The 18,914-nt window shown below is 47.2% G+C and overlaps 1 protein-coding gene across 7 annotated transcripts in view; it reads right to left on the bottom strand.

The window, feature by feature from the left end:
• The window catches only part of ALG9 (ALG9 alpha-1,2-mannosyltransferase), an 89,941-nt gene that overhangs the window by 36,849 nt on the left and 34,178 nt on the right, over positions 1 to 18,914 (bottom strand). For 5 of the 7 annotated variants that reach the window (XR_011135928.1, XM_068916944.1, XM_068916940.1 and 2 more), the window contains one exon: positions 14,712 to 17,792. Coding sequence is in view for 5 of the 7 variants with exons in the window: in XM_068916944.1 (XP_068773045.1) it covers positions 17,669 to 17,792 (124 nt within the window). In the remaining 2 variants the exon portion in view is untranslated. Of the gene's footprint in view, positions 1 to 8,739; positions 8,909 to 14,711; positions 17,793 to 18,914 lie in introns of those variants that run through there. The other 2 variants (XR_011135929.1, XM_068916939.1) reach the window with 2 other exon arrangements.

Raw genomic sequence — 18,914 nt, 5'->3', positions numbered from 1 at the left:
TCCTATGCTGTATCTCATACGAAGTGCGCTGCTGGCCCGGCTCCCAGGGCTAACAGATGCCAGGAGCGCTCAATAGGTACATGCCAGCATTCAGAGAAGTACATATCACGCACACAAGGCCCCATTCCATTTACTGTAATTTGGCTCCATCTGATTTATGTTTTCCTGCTGATGTTGATGTACCAGATGCCTCCCCTCCAGGCAGCATGCTGGAAACCACCTCTAAAAAGGAGCTAGTGTTGGAAACTGAAATTCTGCTTTATAGCCAACAGTGCAATGAGCTTTGCAAACATGAACAAATTTCACTCTAACCTTCCCTGTAAAGAGGGCATTTGCTCCAACGCAATGGCTCTTCCAATTGTGTCAGCAGTAAGACTGGGAACAAGTTCTCAGGACACAAAGACACTCAAAGATACAAGTTTAACTGCAAGCCCCATCCTTCTGGTCATGTGAAATGAGCAACACAGCAAAGTTAGAAGATCCTGAGCTCTTGCCATCTCTTCTACACAACAGCCAGTTACCTACAACTTAAGGTAAGACCATGAGCAGCCTGAATAAAACACCCAACAAACTAAAGATTTTCTGCACTTAGTAACCACAGATTCTTACCGATCTCCCCTTCTCTTCCCACCACTCCACCTGTACTGTCTTGTTTCATTTTTGAAGACATCATGTTAAATTTAGGACCAGGCCTGACACATTTACTTCCATGAGTACATCCTAGACACTGTATACAAAGAAGCTGTAAGACAGCCATCGGTGTCCACAGCGCCCTGGTATGGGGGTGCTTTTCTGTTTGGGCAGGTAGCTAATGCACTCCTAGAAAGAAAGTATCGTGAAAGCCAGACATTTCCTAGCAAGCTAACTGGGCTCCGGCCGCTGAGATCTATAGCACAGATACAGAGAACAAAGGTGGTCTGGGCATGGTTTCATCCCCTAGACACTACTATGATTAATCAGAAGAGCAGCTGACTGCCCAAGAATATCAGTCAAGTCCTATGGAATGATTTAGCATCCTTTGTTTTTTGTAATTTAAAATAAATAAATATTATAATAGAGTTTTTAATTATAGCATCCACACATACTTGAATCCATTATTATTTATATCTACTCATAATCACTCATTAATCACGCAGCAAGTCAACCTAGAATCACCTGAAGAATTCCACCCACTCTTTGTAAATTGTCATCAGTCAAAAGGAATGTAACCTACCAAAAGTCTGCCTTAAAGAGAAACATGCCACAGCTTTTCTTGAGTTACTGTCTTATACGGTGCACCTGTAAGAGGCTGGAGAATCCACTTCCCTCCAACCAAACTAATCTGCCCCATATTGCATGTGAAGCTGGAGGGAAACAGGCTTTGGAGGCTGATATTCTAGCTTGTGAACATGTCCCGACTGCTGTGGTATATAGGCTGTCTGGAATAAAGCAGTCAAAGAAACAAAAATTGTGCAAGAGGAGAGCTGTGTACTCCACAGCTGCATGAACAATGGTTAATTCCATTCTGTCCCACAGCTGCTGCAAATGTTCCTCATCCAATTCTTAAAAGTCAGTCTAATTGGTGCCTTAATACTCCGATAGGTTTACGGAAACATATTCCTAGTTGCACTGCTGAAAGACAAAACCACTGAAACCCATCTTTGGGGATGGATGAGTTTCAATTCTCCTTCCCTGCCCCGCAAGGGTATAAGTAGCACCTAAAAAAGTTCAATGATTTTCCACACAGTTTCCAGACTTCCCTCAAGCCTTTGCTAGGATATATTCTCTCTGCTCTCCAACCAGTGAGGCTTGAATTTTTGACTCCATCATCGGCGGGTAAGAACGTATGAAACTGTGATTTCGTATAAATTTCCCCAAACAGACAGAAGTACAAGGGAAAGAAGGGAAGAACAGAAGCTAAGCAAATTAAAATTAATATGAATAGAGCAAAAAATCACTAACAACCGAGATTAATCTAGCGAAAGATACTGGCAGGCAAACACCTATTTTATTACTGATTTCTGCTTTCATAGTGTCAAGGCACTGTCAAGAACTGTCAGCCCCACACAGACACATAACTAAGGCACGGTTGTCCCAAGCTCACTCTCTGAGGCCAGAGTCTGCAGCTGGGGACAGAGAATGGGACTGCCAAAGGACAAAGAGCCTTGTTGGTTAGCATGACAATACTGGCCAGGTTTTTTGACCTTATGGCACAGCGGAGTCTTGTGGACAGAACAGAAAGTGACCAATGCACTGAAATGACTTTGCAGAGGACTTTCTGGGGAGTCCACTGGAGCTGTAACGATCAGGCGGGCATAAACGTCTCTGATCAGGCTTTCGTACTCGGTCACTAGGAAGACTGCATTTGCCACCATACATCCCTAGGAAGCAAAAAGACAGATGAGAGGCAATGGCATGGATTTACACTTACAACCAGTATCACAGGAGGAAAATCATATCTTAAACTCTAGACCTGAGAGAGTTTTTTGTCTTTAATCACGAGCCAGGGACTTGTATCTAGCCACTAACATAAACCTAATGCAGGCTGGTGAGACATGGGTTTGGAGAACTGCCCAGGGCAGACGCTTCCTCTTTTCACTAAACCTCTTTCCAGTCTGGTCTACCTGGACTTTTAAACCAAGATAAGCTAGTGCAAATCACCTCACAAACCAACGTGGAGCTCTCCTGCACACAAGAGCTGCAAATCTTTTCCACAAAGGTAACTACCCCCGTGGTTATAAATCTCTGGAGAGACAAGCACTTGGAAGCAGGCTCACTCAGTGAGGGGTTGCAAAGCACGAGGAACAGTGGGGGGATTTTTTGGCTTCAACTCCGAGGGCACAAGGATAGATTTCACTTGGCTGAGTTGCAGAATGCAATTAAGGGCCCTGCTGCCTTCCCTTACTAGTGGAAGAGAAAAGTTTCTTATCAGAGCCAAATACTTTGACATACTAAATAATCTGCACAGTGAAGATCTTCAAGCTTCTTGTTAGTGAACCAGAAAGGTAACAGCCAGTGTACTGAAAGATAGGGCAGCAAATGTTCCTCTCTTAAAAAAAAAATGCTTGGAAGTTATAGGAGACTGCAATAACGAGGAAATTAAGTGGAACCATAATTGAAAAGAGAGAGAGAGGACCGCTAGATCAAGGGCTTACAGCTAACGTTACGCACAAGCTACATCCAGCCGGTGCACCCACAAAAAAATCCATCAAGACAGAGCTTTGGACAAGGCCATCTTACAAGGACTCCCAAAAAGCTACGCAAAAGAGCATCTTTCACACCTCTACGCACCAAGTAAGTAATGCAAGCATGGACTCTCATCTCCAGAGCCTAACTTGGCATGGTTACAGGGCACATCCAGAGGACCTGAGGATGCAGAAAAACGCAACCAGAACTGGCCCCCTCCAGTGCCTGCACTGAGCTGGTTATTCCAGAATCATACAACTCTCTCTCTCTCTTTCGGCAAACTATATTAGCGCTGGTGCAATGCTTTGCTGACTAGGTGTACAGTTTCTGTATAGGAGCTGGCTTACAGCCTAACTTCCAGGAATATGGTATTGGAGCAGAAATCCGTCTGCACCAATCTGTGCAGACACGTTCAGAAGAGTTTTTTCTTAAGAAGACCCATGGTTATCTGAAAGTCTAAAGGCACTATTCTCCCCTGCCCCTTCCCTTTCTGTAGGAGGGCGTAATACACAAACAGATACACAAACAGCTTTAGTGAACGTCATTTGAAGACTTTTCTGCCTGGTGTTTTGAAGAGGAATGTCCCAGTATCCTGGCCAAAACAGGTCAGTGTGGGAGATTATGGATCTATAATACAGAGCTTTAGGTTGAGATTAATCACCACATGCAAGTTGTACATGCTTCCAATGCCACGCATCCTTCCATCCAGCAAATACAAAATCAGGCTAAGACTACAGATCAAAATCATGCTATAATTCTTAGGGGAAGAGGGAGAGGGAAAAGGAGTGCCAGCTTAATATCCACCAGTCTAAGGTGCAACTGTCTTCATAACTCTTACCTTGGTTGAACTGAACGCAGCAAAAGGCCAGAGGGACAAGCTCCCCACTCTCCAGACTGAAGGAAAGAGAAGGCAGGGTTTTCCTGGTGTCCCTGACACAGGCTGACTCCTTAGTCTCACCAGGGTGATGGTGTTTCACTTTTTATTGTGTCTAGTCTTTGCTTCATGGTGTTGCCTTGGAAGTGCAGCGGAATGCTAGGACTCCAGTATCCTGGGGCTGCAGTGATACCGCACAAGAAGACAGATAGGAAATTGGGGAGGGGGACATGGCTGAAACCAGACTCTGGCTGCCCTGATAACGCTGAGGAGGCGATTCAGACTCCACTGAAGTTAACAGGAGTTTTCTCATGGCTTTTAGCAAAACCAAGATTTCACCCTGGAACTAAATAAATGATCCTGTGGCTTTCTTTTCCCAAATTCCAGCCTTTCTTGGAGCAGATGGGCTGAAACACACTCCATACACAGAACAGAAAATGAAAACATGACCTGGCAATCATTGGAAGGCTCCCACAACCTTGTCTTCTATGAACGCCCACATGTCATTGCTACACAAACAAGAGCTGCCAATGCGGGAGACTTTGGGGCAATATTCCAGCAGAAGAGGAGAAACAAATACCAAAACAAGAGAGCAACAGCGTTTTAACAGCTTGCCTGGAAGAGCAAATATTGACTGGTTGACTGGAAAAAGCCAGCTCATCCTCCTTGTTGCTGGGGGTGGTTCTGGCACAGACGATGTGCCCTCACAATTTAGCAAGCACACTGGGCTTACTAAACAGTACAAGGAACTTTCTTAGCAAATAATACTGCTGGAAGGTGGTACCGGAGAGCTAATCTGCACGAGGGCTCTGTTCACCAACACAGGCTTCCTATGAGCCTGCCTGCAGGCTCTAGGCAATAGTCTAAAAACATACAAGGAATTGACGTGACGCCAAGGGTAAAAACAGGGCTGGGTACTCAGCACACCTCACTGTTCTGAGTGAGATGGCTGGCCATGGAGTTAGACCAGATGGCCAGAAATGTGAAGTTCTCCTGCAGATCAGGAAACCAAACCTAGCTTCTCATGGGGAGATGGCTGGGCACTGGACTGCCCTTCTCTGTCAAGGAGTCCTTTCAAGAGGTTGACCCGTTCAGCTTTTGCCCGCGCTACATTAAGCTTCTTAAGGCACCAGCCTTCCTTAGCAGTATTTACTGTCCAAGCACCATCAGCATTTCAAACAGCTGATAGAGAACTGGCCAAAGCTATTTAGGGCATGAAGACCAGGCACAAAAGCATATCAGCAAATTTCATCAGCCCACTGCTAAGTACAAAGTCCACAGAAATACATTTGTGAACTCACCAACAAACTGCACTAAAATGCACAGTCCTTCTCATGCACAGTCCTTTTACCTAGTGTAAACGGAGCTCCTTACATTGTGACTACCAGAGAGCAGAAGTAAAAAGGCGGCTGTTTGGGGTTGTAACACAGCTCTACTGTCATTCAGCTCTCACAGACATCACAGCCACTCTCACAAGGAAAGCTCAGACACACACACACTGCTATTCCTGTAAATCATTAGGCAGCAGGCATGTTAGACTGTAACTGACATTTAAGAGGCAGTCCCATTAACCCTGAGTCTGTTGGCTAGTGCCTCGCAATCTTTCCTTTCCATTTATTTAGGAGAAAACTCCTCCCTGCCTGAATACCATGAAATATGTCCTGTGGCTAAAATTCCAGGGCATTTTCATTATGTCCAAAAAAAAAAAAAAAAATCTACAGGGGGCAGTTGTGCCTTGTCCTCTACTTTCTCACACAACGCTGAAATGCGATCGCTCATTTTTTTCCCTGCCTAAGGCACTACTGTTCCCTCTCACCTATGCAGCCCAAAAGGGGGATGGGTATTGCACCTACTCCTTCACGGTGACTCCCATCTCTAGGCTATTGCTGGGAAAGGCAAGCACAGCCCTGAATTCTGCACCAGCTCCCCCCCATGAGGACAACTATTTTCTATTTTGGACTGCCAGAAACATAGTATATTTGTCAGCAAATTCTGCAAGACAAAGGACACGGAGCCTGATTGAAAGGAAGCAATTAATCATTAATTTTCCTTCCAAACATTGATCATCTGTCAATAAGTGTCAACCCACTACAGAAAATGAGATTCGGAAATAATCCCTATTATGCAGGGATGTTTTCTAGGTTGCTTTAAGAACAGAGGAACTTGCTTTGCCAGAAGGCCCTCGTTCTGCATTTGTCGTGTGCAGTAGCAAAGGGACCAACAGCAATCCCTGGGCAGGAGAGAAGGGAAACTCCCAGAGTGGTGGGAGAGCATCAAGAATTTCCCCGCTCCCTCTCTCTTCGGCACCTCCATCTCCTGCCTGGCCTGATTTTACTATCAACAGTGTGTAGGTTTAAATGTCTGCAGAAATCTGCAGAATGCACCACAGACTCCTCAGGCTCTGCAGGGGGGTCTCCCCCAGCTGGGCAGCAGTCCAACTTGCACAGGAATTCAGCACACGCACACACATATGCTCAAAACTTTTCCACTGACTCCAGGATTTCAGGCAGGACACTCTATTCACTTCCAGACCAATGCCCAGGACTTGAAGGTGAGAAGCTTGCAGCTGTTGTGCACGGCGCACACAGGCTGTGTTCACACTGCCCAGCACAGTAGACAGCATGGTGGTTCCTCACTCTGACTGACCAAGGCAAATATTCATTCCGTTGATGAACCAAGAGAACTGAGTGACTGGTAGGATCACTTCCTCCAGTTGGGTCCTCTGCTCAGACACAAATACACGCACTTACACACACACACACACACACACACACACACAGAGAGAGAGCTCTGTGCATACAAATTGGGAAGCCAGCTGTGTTACACCCTGGGGGCCTCACAGACAGGTACTTAACAAAGAAGGACTTCTACCGAAACAATTTAAACAAGGAAGAAGAACAGCTTGCTCTGAAAAGCGGAAACACTGACCCTAATGCAGGAGATTACCCCAGGGAGACAAAGAGAGCAGGGATGTTCCATCTCTCCAGTCGAGGGCACTCTCTGCAGCCCTCACAGATGGGCTGGTGCATACTCTTCACTCAGGTCTGGCTACCATAAAGCCACCTGAACGAACTAAACTAAACCTCCCTTGCTACTATAGCGACAAGGGATACATAACTGCAGTCACAGATGGGGAGAACAACAGTCAGCATTGCCGCCTCCTTCGCAATCCCACTCTGACAGAGAAGGGAGTGTGAATGACCTGCCTGCCCTGAGGTGCAGCGTGCTGCCCACTCGAGCAAGAAGGGCGTTCCAGGCTCTGTCTCCACACAGGACCAAGACCAAGCTGCCAGTTGAGCCCCTCCTAGTATATCTTGCGCCCTCCTGTCACATCTGCCCTCCTGTCACATCTCTCTGGACCAGCGTGTAAAGGTGCTGGAGGAGGCACTGGGAGAAGGCCATCAGAGCACAGAGGCAGGGAGAAGGAATAGGATGCTCTACTATTTCATCTTCGGGAGAGAAAACACTCATGCGTCAGCCACTCACCTCCTCCCCTACTCCCACTAAGATCCCAGCAAGATCAGCGCTACCATACAACTGCAAGGTTGCAGTCCAGAAACCCAAGCTCTAACCCGCTGCAGAAACCCCAATCCCTCCCCACCCCCTCCCCAAGTACTCCTGCACTCTCAGCCCAGCAGGCAGCTCTGAAGACCCTGTCCCTTGCCCGCTTCCCGTGGAGCATGATGCCCTCTCCTGGGAGCCTGAGGAAGTAGCTGGAGAAGGGTTTCCTAGTTGGGGAGTTGGGTGAAACTCAGCAGGATTCCCCTTAGGGACCCAGACCATCGGGGGCTGAAGGGAGAAATGAGGGCCTAAAACAGAGATTCCCAGACTCTGTTAGCTCTGATCCCTCTTCTGGGTATAAGCGTGACGTCTGTCAGCCACAGGCTCCAAAGATAGACCAGCTTAACAGAAGCAAGGATGAACAAAGCTGTCACTGCTCCCAGTTTGCAAACTGCTGTCCCCATCACCTAGAGCAGTAGGGGACTACCAGCCTGCAGAGGATACTGTATGGAAAGCAAGAAAAGCTGGAGGCTTCCAAAAATGCTTGAAGCAGAGGGGAAATTAATGTTTTCTGTGGGGCAGATCCTCCAAATCTTTCCCTCAGATGCCTCACCCCAAATAATTTCCTCACACAACCACATCTCTGCTCCACACGGTTGCACCTCCTCCTGTCCTCTTGCCTCTCCCACAGTCTCTGTGCCTTATTCCACCCTCACAATACATCCCTGGCTGAAAAAAACACTATGACCTCCTCTTCCTAGTGCTGCATCGTACACAAATCCTCCCTTTGCTCTCTCTTTCACCACTGCCTGCCTGCTTGCCCTGCCACACCCTGGAATCCACCAGCACACCTGAGGCAGAGATTTATAGCCCTGCATCCACCCTCCTTCACAGCGGCCATTAGTTTCTGCTTGGTACCCTACAGAGCTGGCTTCGACCAGTGAGGTGTATACATTTCCCTCTAAATCTCACTAGCATCAGTTGCTGAGTGCTCTGAGCATTTCATCTCCTAAAGAGTCTACCTATTGTCCTCTGTGCAGAGCCCCCTTGCCAAAGAGGAGAGAAGCCTGCCAGTTCTCTGACCACCCCTCTGAGGAGGAGTGGTCTGCAGGGAGAGCAGATACGTAGAAAGGGGACCCCAGCAAATATGTCTATGTGTGGCCATCTGGAGACACGCAGCATCGTCTCCTTCCACTCACCTCCTTACTGCACTAGAGATGCAGCACCAGACACTGGTTCTAGCTGTCTGCAAAGCAAACTCCAGGGTGTGGAGAGCAAGGCTCTGGCAAGCCTGACCTGGTAGACAGACCTGTTTTGCAAGGCACAGCTGGAAGAAACAGGGGTATCGCGGGGCTGCAAGGCAGCTGTCTAGAGAAAGAATAAAAAGTTCTGTTGAGATTCTAGTTCTCACCCCAGCCCATCCCCACACCACCCACAGCAACATCCACTATAGAGGAGCTAGCCATTTCTTTCCTCACTTTAAAAATACCTCCTTCATCCCTTCTCCGAACCTCAGCACGTCCTGGCTGTTCTGGGCCTGTCAGAATAACAACACAGGGCGCAGTCTGAGCAGCTTTTAGGTTTTTGTGCACAGCAGAGCACTTACCAAACAAGCACAGATAAGAAGAGGAGTTGGGTTCTGACAGAAAGCTGCACCCAAGTCCCTGGAGCACATGTTGAGTGCACAAAATACAAAATCAGCTTCAAGGGAAGGTAAAGCACCCTACAGCTAAAAGCACTTCTTCCAGACAACTGGAAGAGGCAGAGAGAGAAGCAGCACATGCAGGTAGGAAGAGAAGGAGGGATCTGTGCTGGGTACAGATTTGGCAAGGGGATAAGACTACAGCTTCATTTGGATGGGACTGCTGACAGCCTTGAAATGAGGCAGCAGTCCTGTTGGGCAAGGTGTACTCACATGGTACGAGACTGTGCAGTCCAGAGGCCTACTGCAAAGCCTGGTGAAATCGGCATTTGCACCCACTTTTCGCAAGCCTTAGATCTGTCCCTCACAAAAAAGGCAGAGAAAGAAAGTGCTGCCATCCCTGTTTGACAGGGCACTGGGGCTTTCTCACAGTCACGCCGCGTGTTGGGGCTGAGTAGGGAACTGGACCCAGCACTTGCACTTTAGGCGCTGCAGCTGATCACTCCAGTGACTGTGGCAAGTGTTCAGCCCAGTTTCTTATGGCTTGTGTTTTTCTATCCACCCCCAAAATAGCTGGCATTTGCCACACTGCTGATATTGGAGCGGACGGCTCATTAGCACAGCCAGAACTTGGGAGGCTGGAACAGGGCAGAGGATGAGCTCAGGTGGGGAAGAAGCAACAATAACAGCAGGGGCAGGCAGACTCTGGAGAAGTAGAGATCCCTTTTTCTTGCCAGCTTCCCTAGTGGAAAGCCAGAGAGAAAATAATGGATATTTATAAGCAAACCTGTCTCTAAGGCAGCAGTTTCCAAAGTCTAATAATAGGGTTTGGACTTGTTTATAGCATGATTCAGACAGCGTTGCATAAAACTGCTGGAAAGATCCTGCCTGTCCCCAGAGCATATTCCCAAGAAGTCGTGAGTTAGAGGAGGGCCTGTGTCCAGCTGCAGAGGGTTCATGCCAGCAGTGCACCAACAGGTTCTCTCTCTCCAACGGTGCGGTCAGAGCCTCCAGGGATGCTGGAGCAAAGCAGGGCATGCAAAATGAGTCTGAAAGCCTCCTCCCAAGGAAAGAACAACCTACTCCCTGTTCTGGAACAGCAAGGTAAGAAGCCAAGGAGCCTGCTAATCTCATCTCTTGCTTTGACCCTTTGGTGTCTCATACCTGCAGCAGCGCTGAGCTAAGTGCAGGGTACCATGGTGCAAGGCAGGCAGGGACTGCACCTGCCTCCAAGATTCTGCAGCTGGGCAAAGACTGTCACAGATGTGGAAAGCCACCTGCCCCAAAAATCAAGGCGAAAAGCCAAGTCTCCAGATTGCCACTGCTATGCCCTGACCACTGGGCCGGGTTCAAACCAGACCTGCTAACAAGGGCAACCGCTTATGATTTCACCACAAAATCCACGTTCAGTGGCCCTGTTGTTACTCCTTGCTGACTCAGATACAATGTGTTGAAACTACGGCTTCGCTGGCCAAGTAGGAGGGGAAGATTAAAAACAGGAAGGCCAAAACAGCCTCCTCTTTGTATGGGGGAGAAAACAGGGCTGGGCTCTGCAGTGCAGGGCAGCACCTGTACAGCATGTTCTAAAGCAAAATAACTGCAGTTATCGCATCTCCACCCTGCTCTTGGCCAGATAGAGAGACTTTCCAGCCAGCCCATTTCAACACAGGACAGAGGAAACTTCAGAGGACTCCTCTTTGCCCACTCCAGGCAGGACGAGTGCTACAACAACGCCACAGGGGACTATTAGAAACCAGATAAGGCCAGAGCAGCCTTCTCTTTGTGTTGGGTAGAGCAAGGAGCAGCTTGCCATGTTCTAGCCAAGGATGTTTGAAGACCGTCTTGTCACTCACGTTTTAAACACTTCCCAGCAATTCACCTCCCCAGCAAGATTCATGGACTTACAGGACACAGGAGTGACAGTACTGGAAGAGAACCCAGGAGTCCCGACTCCTCTCCCCACCTCTAGCCACAGGCCTATACTGTCGCCTGCAGTTTAGAACAGGACCCAGGCACCTGACTCTCTAGTCTCGCGTCTAGCCACATGTACATGTTTGGAAGAGAATCAGGGAGTCTCCACCTCTGCATCCAGCCTCTTCACTAATCCCACAACCGAAGGCAACGCTCTGTCCTGTCCTGGCTGCAATGCTCCAATCCTGCACAGCCGTTGCCCTCCAGGTGAAGGTCTCCAGGGCATGAATGCTGCAAAAGGAGTCCACTGATCGAGAGCCCTGCTAGGTTACGATGCTCTCTCACCCTGCACATCCAGCCTGACCTTTTTTGCTGCTTGGCAGACACAGCTGGAGTTTGCAAAGCAGACAGATGGGGCCTCATTAGTACCCCTCCAGGCAAATGGATAGAGACATGTGCAGCTATTCACGGGGACACGCGACGAATCTCAGCGGGGCTGGGATGACGCCCAGGTTCTGATGGATGCTGAAGGAAAAAGAAATTCACAGCTCTTTTCCTCCAGCAGTGCCTGGAAAGTTAGAAGCTTGAACAAACAGTTTCATTACCTACTATGTCAATGCCTTTCATTGGGTGTGATGCGGATCCGAGTACTAAGGTAGCCCTCGCCTCTGAGTTTAGTACAAGTACCAAGGAGAGAGTTGTTCCGAGCTTGGCCTCCACTGAGAATGGCTGGCTAAGCCTCAGGCTTACCAGAGACAAGGCAGGGGAACGGGGGAGAAGAAAACCACTTGACACTGATAATCCTTGTCCCAGGTACCAAACTTTGGTCAGGTATTCTCAAGAGATGAGCAGTCCGCTATGAAAACATCCTCTCCCCCGACCCCATGCTTCACAGAAATTTCCCGTGTGTTGGCCACGCAACATAGCCAGTCAAGATGTTTCCCCATTCCTTTGGAGAGAAGAGCTTTCAAACAGCAGCTGAGCTCTGGAAAGACAGACCAGCAGCCAACACACCATAACTCTGTCCTAGAACAACTTGCTCCGCGCTGATCTGCCAGCTGCACCTGAATGCTGACCTGTGGCACTCCCAACTACACTAGGCTGAAGCCCTTCCATGCTCCCAGCCTGCATACAGCCCTCAGCATTTTATCCACTGTTATTCCATTCCCAGGTCCCTGCTCCACACACTCCAACTCCTTTGCCCCCTCCTCTTCACACATACTCTCAGTTCCACACTTGTAGCAGAGTATACTAGTTCAGTTATTTTCCCTACTGAAAGACGACAAAAACTTTGAACAGTAAAAAAAAAAACCCTGAGTCAAGGAAAATGAGCATCACCTCTCTGCAGATGCACCGTTCTTTTGGTTTGCCTTTCAAAAACCAGCAAATTTCTACTGAACAACATTCAAACATGCTTGAGCGCAGCAGCGCTGCTTCTCACATACCCCTGAGGCCAGGCCTAGAGCCCTACAGGGAGCTAACCAGCCTACACATCCACCTGCCTTTTGAGCAGCTTGTAGCTGAACCCCACAAACTGACTCCTGCTTTTTCTGCCTAACTGAAACAGACCTTAAATCCTGCTGCAGTAAACAGGCAGGAAAAAAGTCCTTTTGTGGAAACCATGACTTCCCTCAGTCTATTTCTGAGGGTGTCAATCTGTCTCATTGCTGGCATTTCCTCAGGGACTCTCCACCTCAGCGCTCTGCGTTGCAAAGACTGGATGAGCTCAGACGAGCTGGAATCCAGGCAGCATGCGTGACAGAGCTCTCGGTGGCAGCCCTAGATGGGATATGAAATGCCAGGCTAAAAATGCATGCTGATGCCTGACTTTACTGGGTCCCAGTACTTCACAGCAGCACTTTTCCAACCCTCAGAGCTCTCAGTCTCAGTTTGCAAGCAGAGAACTACTGCCAGCAAAGAGGAGGTTAGTACTGTAACCCCTGCACATTCTCCTACCAACCACAACGAGACACATGATCTAGCCACAGATGTGACCACAAGGATGCACCTAGCTCTGGTGCTGTCAAGAAAACAGCTTCTACCAGTGTGCCAGGCCAGAAACGAGCAGCACTCCAGAAATCCATCTAGAAATTCTTTCCTCCGGAACCAGCCAGAATAATATGAAAGGCCCTTTCTCCAAAGATGAGAGAAGAGACCAAAGGTAGGAAAAATCAAACTAAGATTGCCTGCATGATCCTGACACGTGCTACCCAGCAGGTTTGGTCACAACACCCGCCCCTGACCAAGGCGACCCCAGGCAGCCTTGGCAATCCAACTGAGGCAGATCAACAATGTGTGGTTTGCCCCTTTACCCATAGAGCTTACAAACCACAAAACTTTATTTATTTTTTAATACAGGTCATAAATCAGCGATACCAAACGTGCCTCCTCACAATGAGATCGTAAATTTGCTTTATTTAGAGTCAAAGCAAAGATTAAAAAAAAAAAAAAAAAAACTCAGGACCCCTCCCCTCCACCAAGCTTGAGAACAAAACCAGCAATGCAAACTACAAAATGCTTTAAAAATGTTTTAGACAGAGCTCCACCTTTTGGCACAAATCTCTTCACATCCACATGTACATTCAGAAAGCAAGATTCTTCATCCAGAGAGTCCTGAACCTGGCAGGCAATTCTTGCAGTCTGTCCTACTCCCTTCCTGCAGGCCCCAAAACACATACTCCTTGGACTGCTCACTCCATCGAGTCTGCTTATTTACTAGTAATCTTCTTGCTATTGAATGCTATTTGCTTAAATACTCACTACTGTGCAAAAGCCCTGACCTGTGAATTATGAACAGATGAGGGGAGCTTTAGCCTTTCCCATCAGAAGTATCACCTATAGCTCAGTCCTTATGATAAAAACACCATTAGAAGCAACTTCACCTTCTCATAGCAGACGGTTTTACCTGGGGTTGATGGATTGTCTCCATGCTACATTCTGGTTGCCAGAGAACACTACCCAAGACAATGATTCTGCTCTAACAAGGACTAAAGGAAAAGAGTCCAAAGGGATTTTGGAGGGCTTTACCTGTTGCTATGAAGGCTCATTCTGTGCCAAAGACACTAGACAAGAAACAACCTGTAGTCACAGACTCCACAGGTGACCTTGGATGAGTTATGTCGGGTGAAGATCTTCAAAGCACTTTATCACTTAACTTCCCACTGAAATCAGTGTTAAAATTTGATCTTCACTCACCATCCAAAAAATGAGAATAACAACCCTTCTTTTCATTGCCTCATCTCTTTAGCCTGCAAATTCTCCAGGTGGCACGATTGATTCCACCTGTTTGTAGGGGAAGCAGCAAAACAGAGCCGCCGCCTTGATTTGAACCTCTGGAATGGAAAGCTGGACCAGTGCCTGTAGCTGCACCTGCATTTACCTCCAGGAACCAAATATTTGCTGACTTCCTCTGGAAAACATTGATATCTGCTAATTATTGTCAAGTTATCAGTCTCCCACCATTCCCCCTCAATACAGGAATCAAAAGAGAGAGGGAGGTGGAGCAGCCACAGTCCTTCAAAATAGATACTTATTGAAACGTCTTCTCACGGTAAACCTAAGGTTGAAGGCTAGGACATCACAGAACAGTCAGACAAACAGCACCAGAGGGAGGTGCAATTGGTTCTTCAATTGCATTTATTTAATTTATAGTCACAGATGAGCAAGGGGAGTGGCAACAAGGAAGACAAGAGTATTGATTCTGATTCACCACAGAAGAGGCCTGTTCAACACATGTAAACTTTCAGCAGGGAGAGAGCCAGCTGTAGGGATATAGGGGAATACCATGAATACAGACACTGCAACGCTGATCTGCAATGTGCCTGCGACCTTTCAAGCCGATTCACCCAAGACACAAGTTGCTTGGCTGAAATCCTTTAAGCACCACATTTGGCTGTCACGAGGGGTGATATTTGCACATAGTGAAATCCATCTCTGCAGAAGGCCAAGACTTACACACTGCAATGGTCCCCCTACGCCTTCAAACTCTGAGTTCAGAAAGAGTTTCAACTTTAAACTGCTCCTTCATACAGTGCGGGTCAAAGGGAAGAGGACTGCATTCTCCATGCTCTAATCACTCAGACAACAGAGGTGAACTGTTTGCTCTTACTGCGGTTTGAACTGTATAAGACGTGTTATCAACAAAGCACAAGGCCATTAAAAAAACTCCTCCTTAATGAAATGCAAAGGAGAATCAGAACTCTTGGCCTCCATTAAACACAGCTTGTCTCCAGCCATTTGTCAGTTCTGAGGTTCCACTCGCTTTTTTCTGACAGGTGACAGACACATCCTCTACTCTGCTTGCAGACCACAATAGGGAAATTTTCAACATCACGAGAGAAATAAGATCAGGAAAATAGGGTTGTTACAATGTGCAGAGCGCTGAGAGAAGCTGGGATGGAAACCGTGCCAGCCCTGCATGCAGAGCGTCTTCTACCTACAGTAACAAGCTCCACAGACAGGAAAGCACAAAAAACAGAGAACACAACACATTAGCTGAGTGCTTACGGCTCACCCAAGGCTGAAATAAGACCTTAATGAGAGCTCTATCACCAAATCACAATATCCACAAACAGGCTGATAACAGTATTTACTGGTTTCATATATTTGAAGCATGTCACTCACTAGCACCTACTGATCTAAATGGTAGAATCAACTGCAGATATAAGTTTCAGAAGTAGTAAGAGATCTGAGGCCAACTTCACATATATTCATTCTTGCAAATCACTCTCTGCACAGTGACTCCTCCCTCTTCCAAGAGGAGACAAGGGAATCAAAACCCGGGGATGCTGTGAGCAGTCGGCTGTTCTGGAGTCACAATCAGGGCTCAAGAGGCTGAAGAGAATTCAAGATCGTTTCAGAGTTGGAGGAAGCTACCTGTCTCTCTGGTCTCCAGGTTCTATCTGGAAAATTATTCTGAGGCTAACACCAAGGAAAACCTCTTCAAGACACTCCTAGCTGCAGACCTGGTTGATTAATCAGAAAGAACTCGGAAGTCAGCAGCATGGTTCAACACTGGCTTCCATGCCTTTTATCTTACTTGGGGAGGGATCTTAAACCGGAACTGCAGCCACTGGCCCTAGAGTCCATTTTGTTCCCCCTCTCTGGAATGTTCCTAATGTTCCTCTTCTGCGTTCAGTGCCCCAAGGGGACTTAGCCACTCCCTACATTTCCAAGGCGTCTCCTCTGATTCCAGCCATGCCTTGCTCCTCGTCCAGCTCTTTCTGCTCTGACCCAATAGTGTCATGTTAAATCACAGCCCTGATGGTACAGCCTGCCCTTCCCATTCGGCTCAGCTGTTAACCTGCAGACCGGCCAAGAGATTTGCCTACCCCAGGATTCTGCACCTGGACCAGCATACGTATCCCCAGGGGCACATGCTTTGCTGTTTGCATACAAACCCACCTGCTTCCTGATCCACCTGCTCTGGCACCTTGTCACTGCACACGTGACCAATGTATTCACAGGTGTAAGAGCGGGGCACAAAGCTTGTGCAGCCTTTTTGCAAAAAAAGGCACTGCCTCTCAGCTCTATCTCACGCCATCCCATTCCTGCACAGATGAAAAAAGCCTCTTCATCTGGCTTGCAATGCAACATGTTTTAAAAAAATGGAGCTATAATCAAATACTGCATTTCTCTGGAGCATACTGGACCAATGAAACACACATACTCTCTGCCTTGTAGATTTGGGAGACAGAACCATATAAAGAAAAATTAAAATTTTTTCTCCTTTTTGGATGTTTCTGGAAATCTTAGATGTCGTAGACCAGAATTCAAAGGATGTTACAGGAGGCCTCTTTAAGGAATTATGAATAACAAACAAAACCTGTGTTTCACACTATCAAAGATATAACAAAAATACCCTGATTCCATTAAAACAGATAATTGACACAATTCATCAGTTTTGGTTTTGTTTTTTTTCCCCAAAAGCACAAGTTTTTCCTTGAAAGCGTCTCCTGGGCAGAGCAACCTTAGGCTGTTTCTCCATGGCATAGACTACCTCGTTCCTTGACGTTCAGTGCATTTCACAGTTAATTTTCTCCCAGGGTTTTTTTTTCCCTGCCCTCCCCCTTCTTTTCCTTTAAAAATGTTTTTCTTAAATACTGTTATCTGAAAAAGCTCCGTGGGAGAAAGTGAGCACTACTTAGGCAGATGAGGACTACAGAGAGACTGAGAGAAAGAAGGGTGGAGCTGGGTTTTCCCATTGCCAGACTGCAACCTGGAGCATAACCTCACACTGTCATTCCTTGTTATTTTTCATTTTCCTCTTCTCCAGTGTAATAGATAATAACACAGGGAGCAGCAGGGACAATATGTTTGTAGGTGGCTGCTGGATTTTCAAACTGTTTCTTACCAGTATGTTCTGTGTAGGCAGAGCAGAGACCTGACATCGAGAACTGAAAGCAGATGATGTACCCTTTTTACAGCTGGAGGCTTGCAGAGTGAAATCACTTCATGGGAAATCTTTATTAGTGGATCTTACGCGCACAGTCTTTCAAAAAGGGAACTGAAGAAGGCTTAGCCAGCTGTCCAGCAGTGTCAGTGGATGCTTATGATTCTGTTTACCAGGTGTGTTGCTAGCCTCCCATTTTTTTCCTGATTTGCTTCACCCTCCGGGATTTCAGAATAGTATAGTTTGCATACCATGTGTGCTGTTCTGACAGGAGAGGGATGTAGAACGCACGCAGCAGCTTTGAGGACCTGAAACCAAAAAGGAAAAACAGATCGTCCTTGAAGCGCTCATTAGCCAACGTATGCAAAATGACAGAAATGAGGCTTTGAAAAAGATTTGGGCTGGTGAGCAAGCGATGTGGGGAATGACAGTGGTACAGACATATAAAGCCCAGTCCATCTTCTCCTCGTCAGTGGGACCAAAGCTGGTTTGTGCCAGTGTTACCAGCTTAAAAGCATCAGCCTGCTCAGTTCTTCCAACACCACCTACTCCGGTAGGATTAAAGGGGAGAGAGGGGAGGAAGGCATAATTATGGAAAGAAGCTTAGCTCCTGAATATCACGATCCAAACAGCAAGCAGTATAATCCTGTGGGCCTGACAGAAGACTTGGTACCATACAGATAAAAACAGCTCCCTTCCCTCAGGACACACTATGAAGCTGGAAGATAGCAAGGCTGCAGTTAGTTCCCAACATCTCCTATTTTCTGTTCAATCTGTCTGGCCTCCTCCTTCACAATGCCTGAAGTAGAGACAAACTTTGACCGGCTCCAGGATTCCAGAGTTTTGCTCTTCTGCTGAGGGTACTGAATTAAAGATGGAGGCACTGCTCTAAGACCTACAAGGCAATTTGTTGCTGGCTGTCACTATTCACTCCACAACCTCCTGGTGCCAGGAGCTGGTGTTTCATAGCATCTTGCAGCAACTGCGCCAGCAGAGTACTCAAGCATGGAGGGCTTAATGACTGTATCAAATTAGTACCCCTTGTTTGGCTGCTAATTGCTGGAGATGTGGTGGCTGAGTATATTCTAAATGCATGCACTCTTCTATTGAGCAAATTAATAGTAAAATCCAGGTTTAGATATGAAGTGGAAAAATAAGATAATTTCCGTTATCATCAACGCTGAACCCTCCTAGAAGCTATGAAATTTTGAGCAATTTCTTGAAATCAGGGCTGGGGCAAGTCTTGCCTTCTCAGCATTGAGGCTTAACTCTACACCTTATTTCTTTAAGATCATCTTGTTCGTAAACTATCAGCGCCTTGACAAACATAAGTCTAACTCCACCAACATAAAGCCAGCAGCAGCACTCAAATCCGTGATTTGCAGCATGCCAAGCGGTCAGTGATGGTACACAGATCCAGCATGTACTTG

This window comes from Struthio camelus, chromosome 22, assembly GCF_040807025.1.
Source record: "Struthio camelus isolate bStrCam1 chromosome 22, bStrCam1.hap1, whole genome shotgun sequence".
In the NCBI taxonomy this organism is placed as follows: Eukaryota; Metazoa; Chordata; class Aves; order Struthioniformes; family Struthionidae; genus Struthio; species Struthio camelus.
The sequence above is the reverse complement of the archived record's forward strand: the minus strand, read 5'-3'. Positions and strand labels throughout refer to the sequence as shown.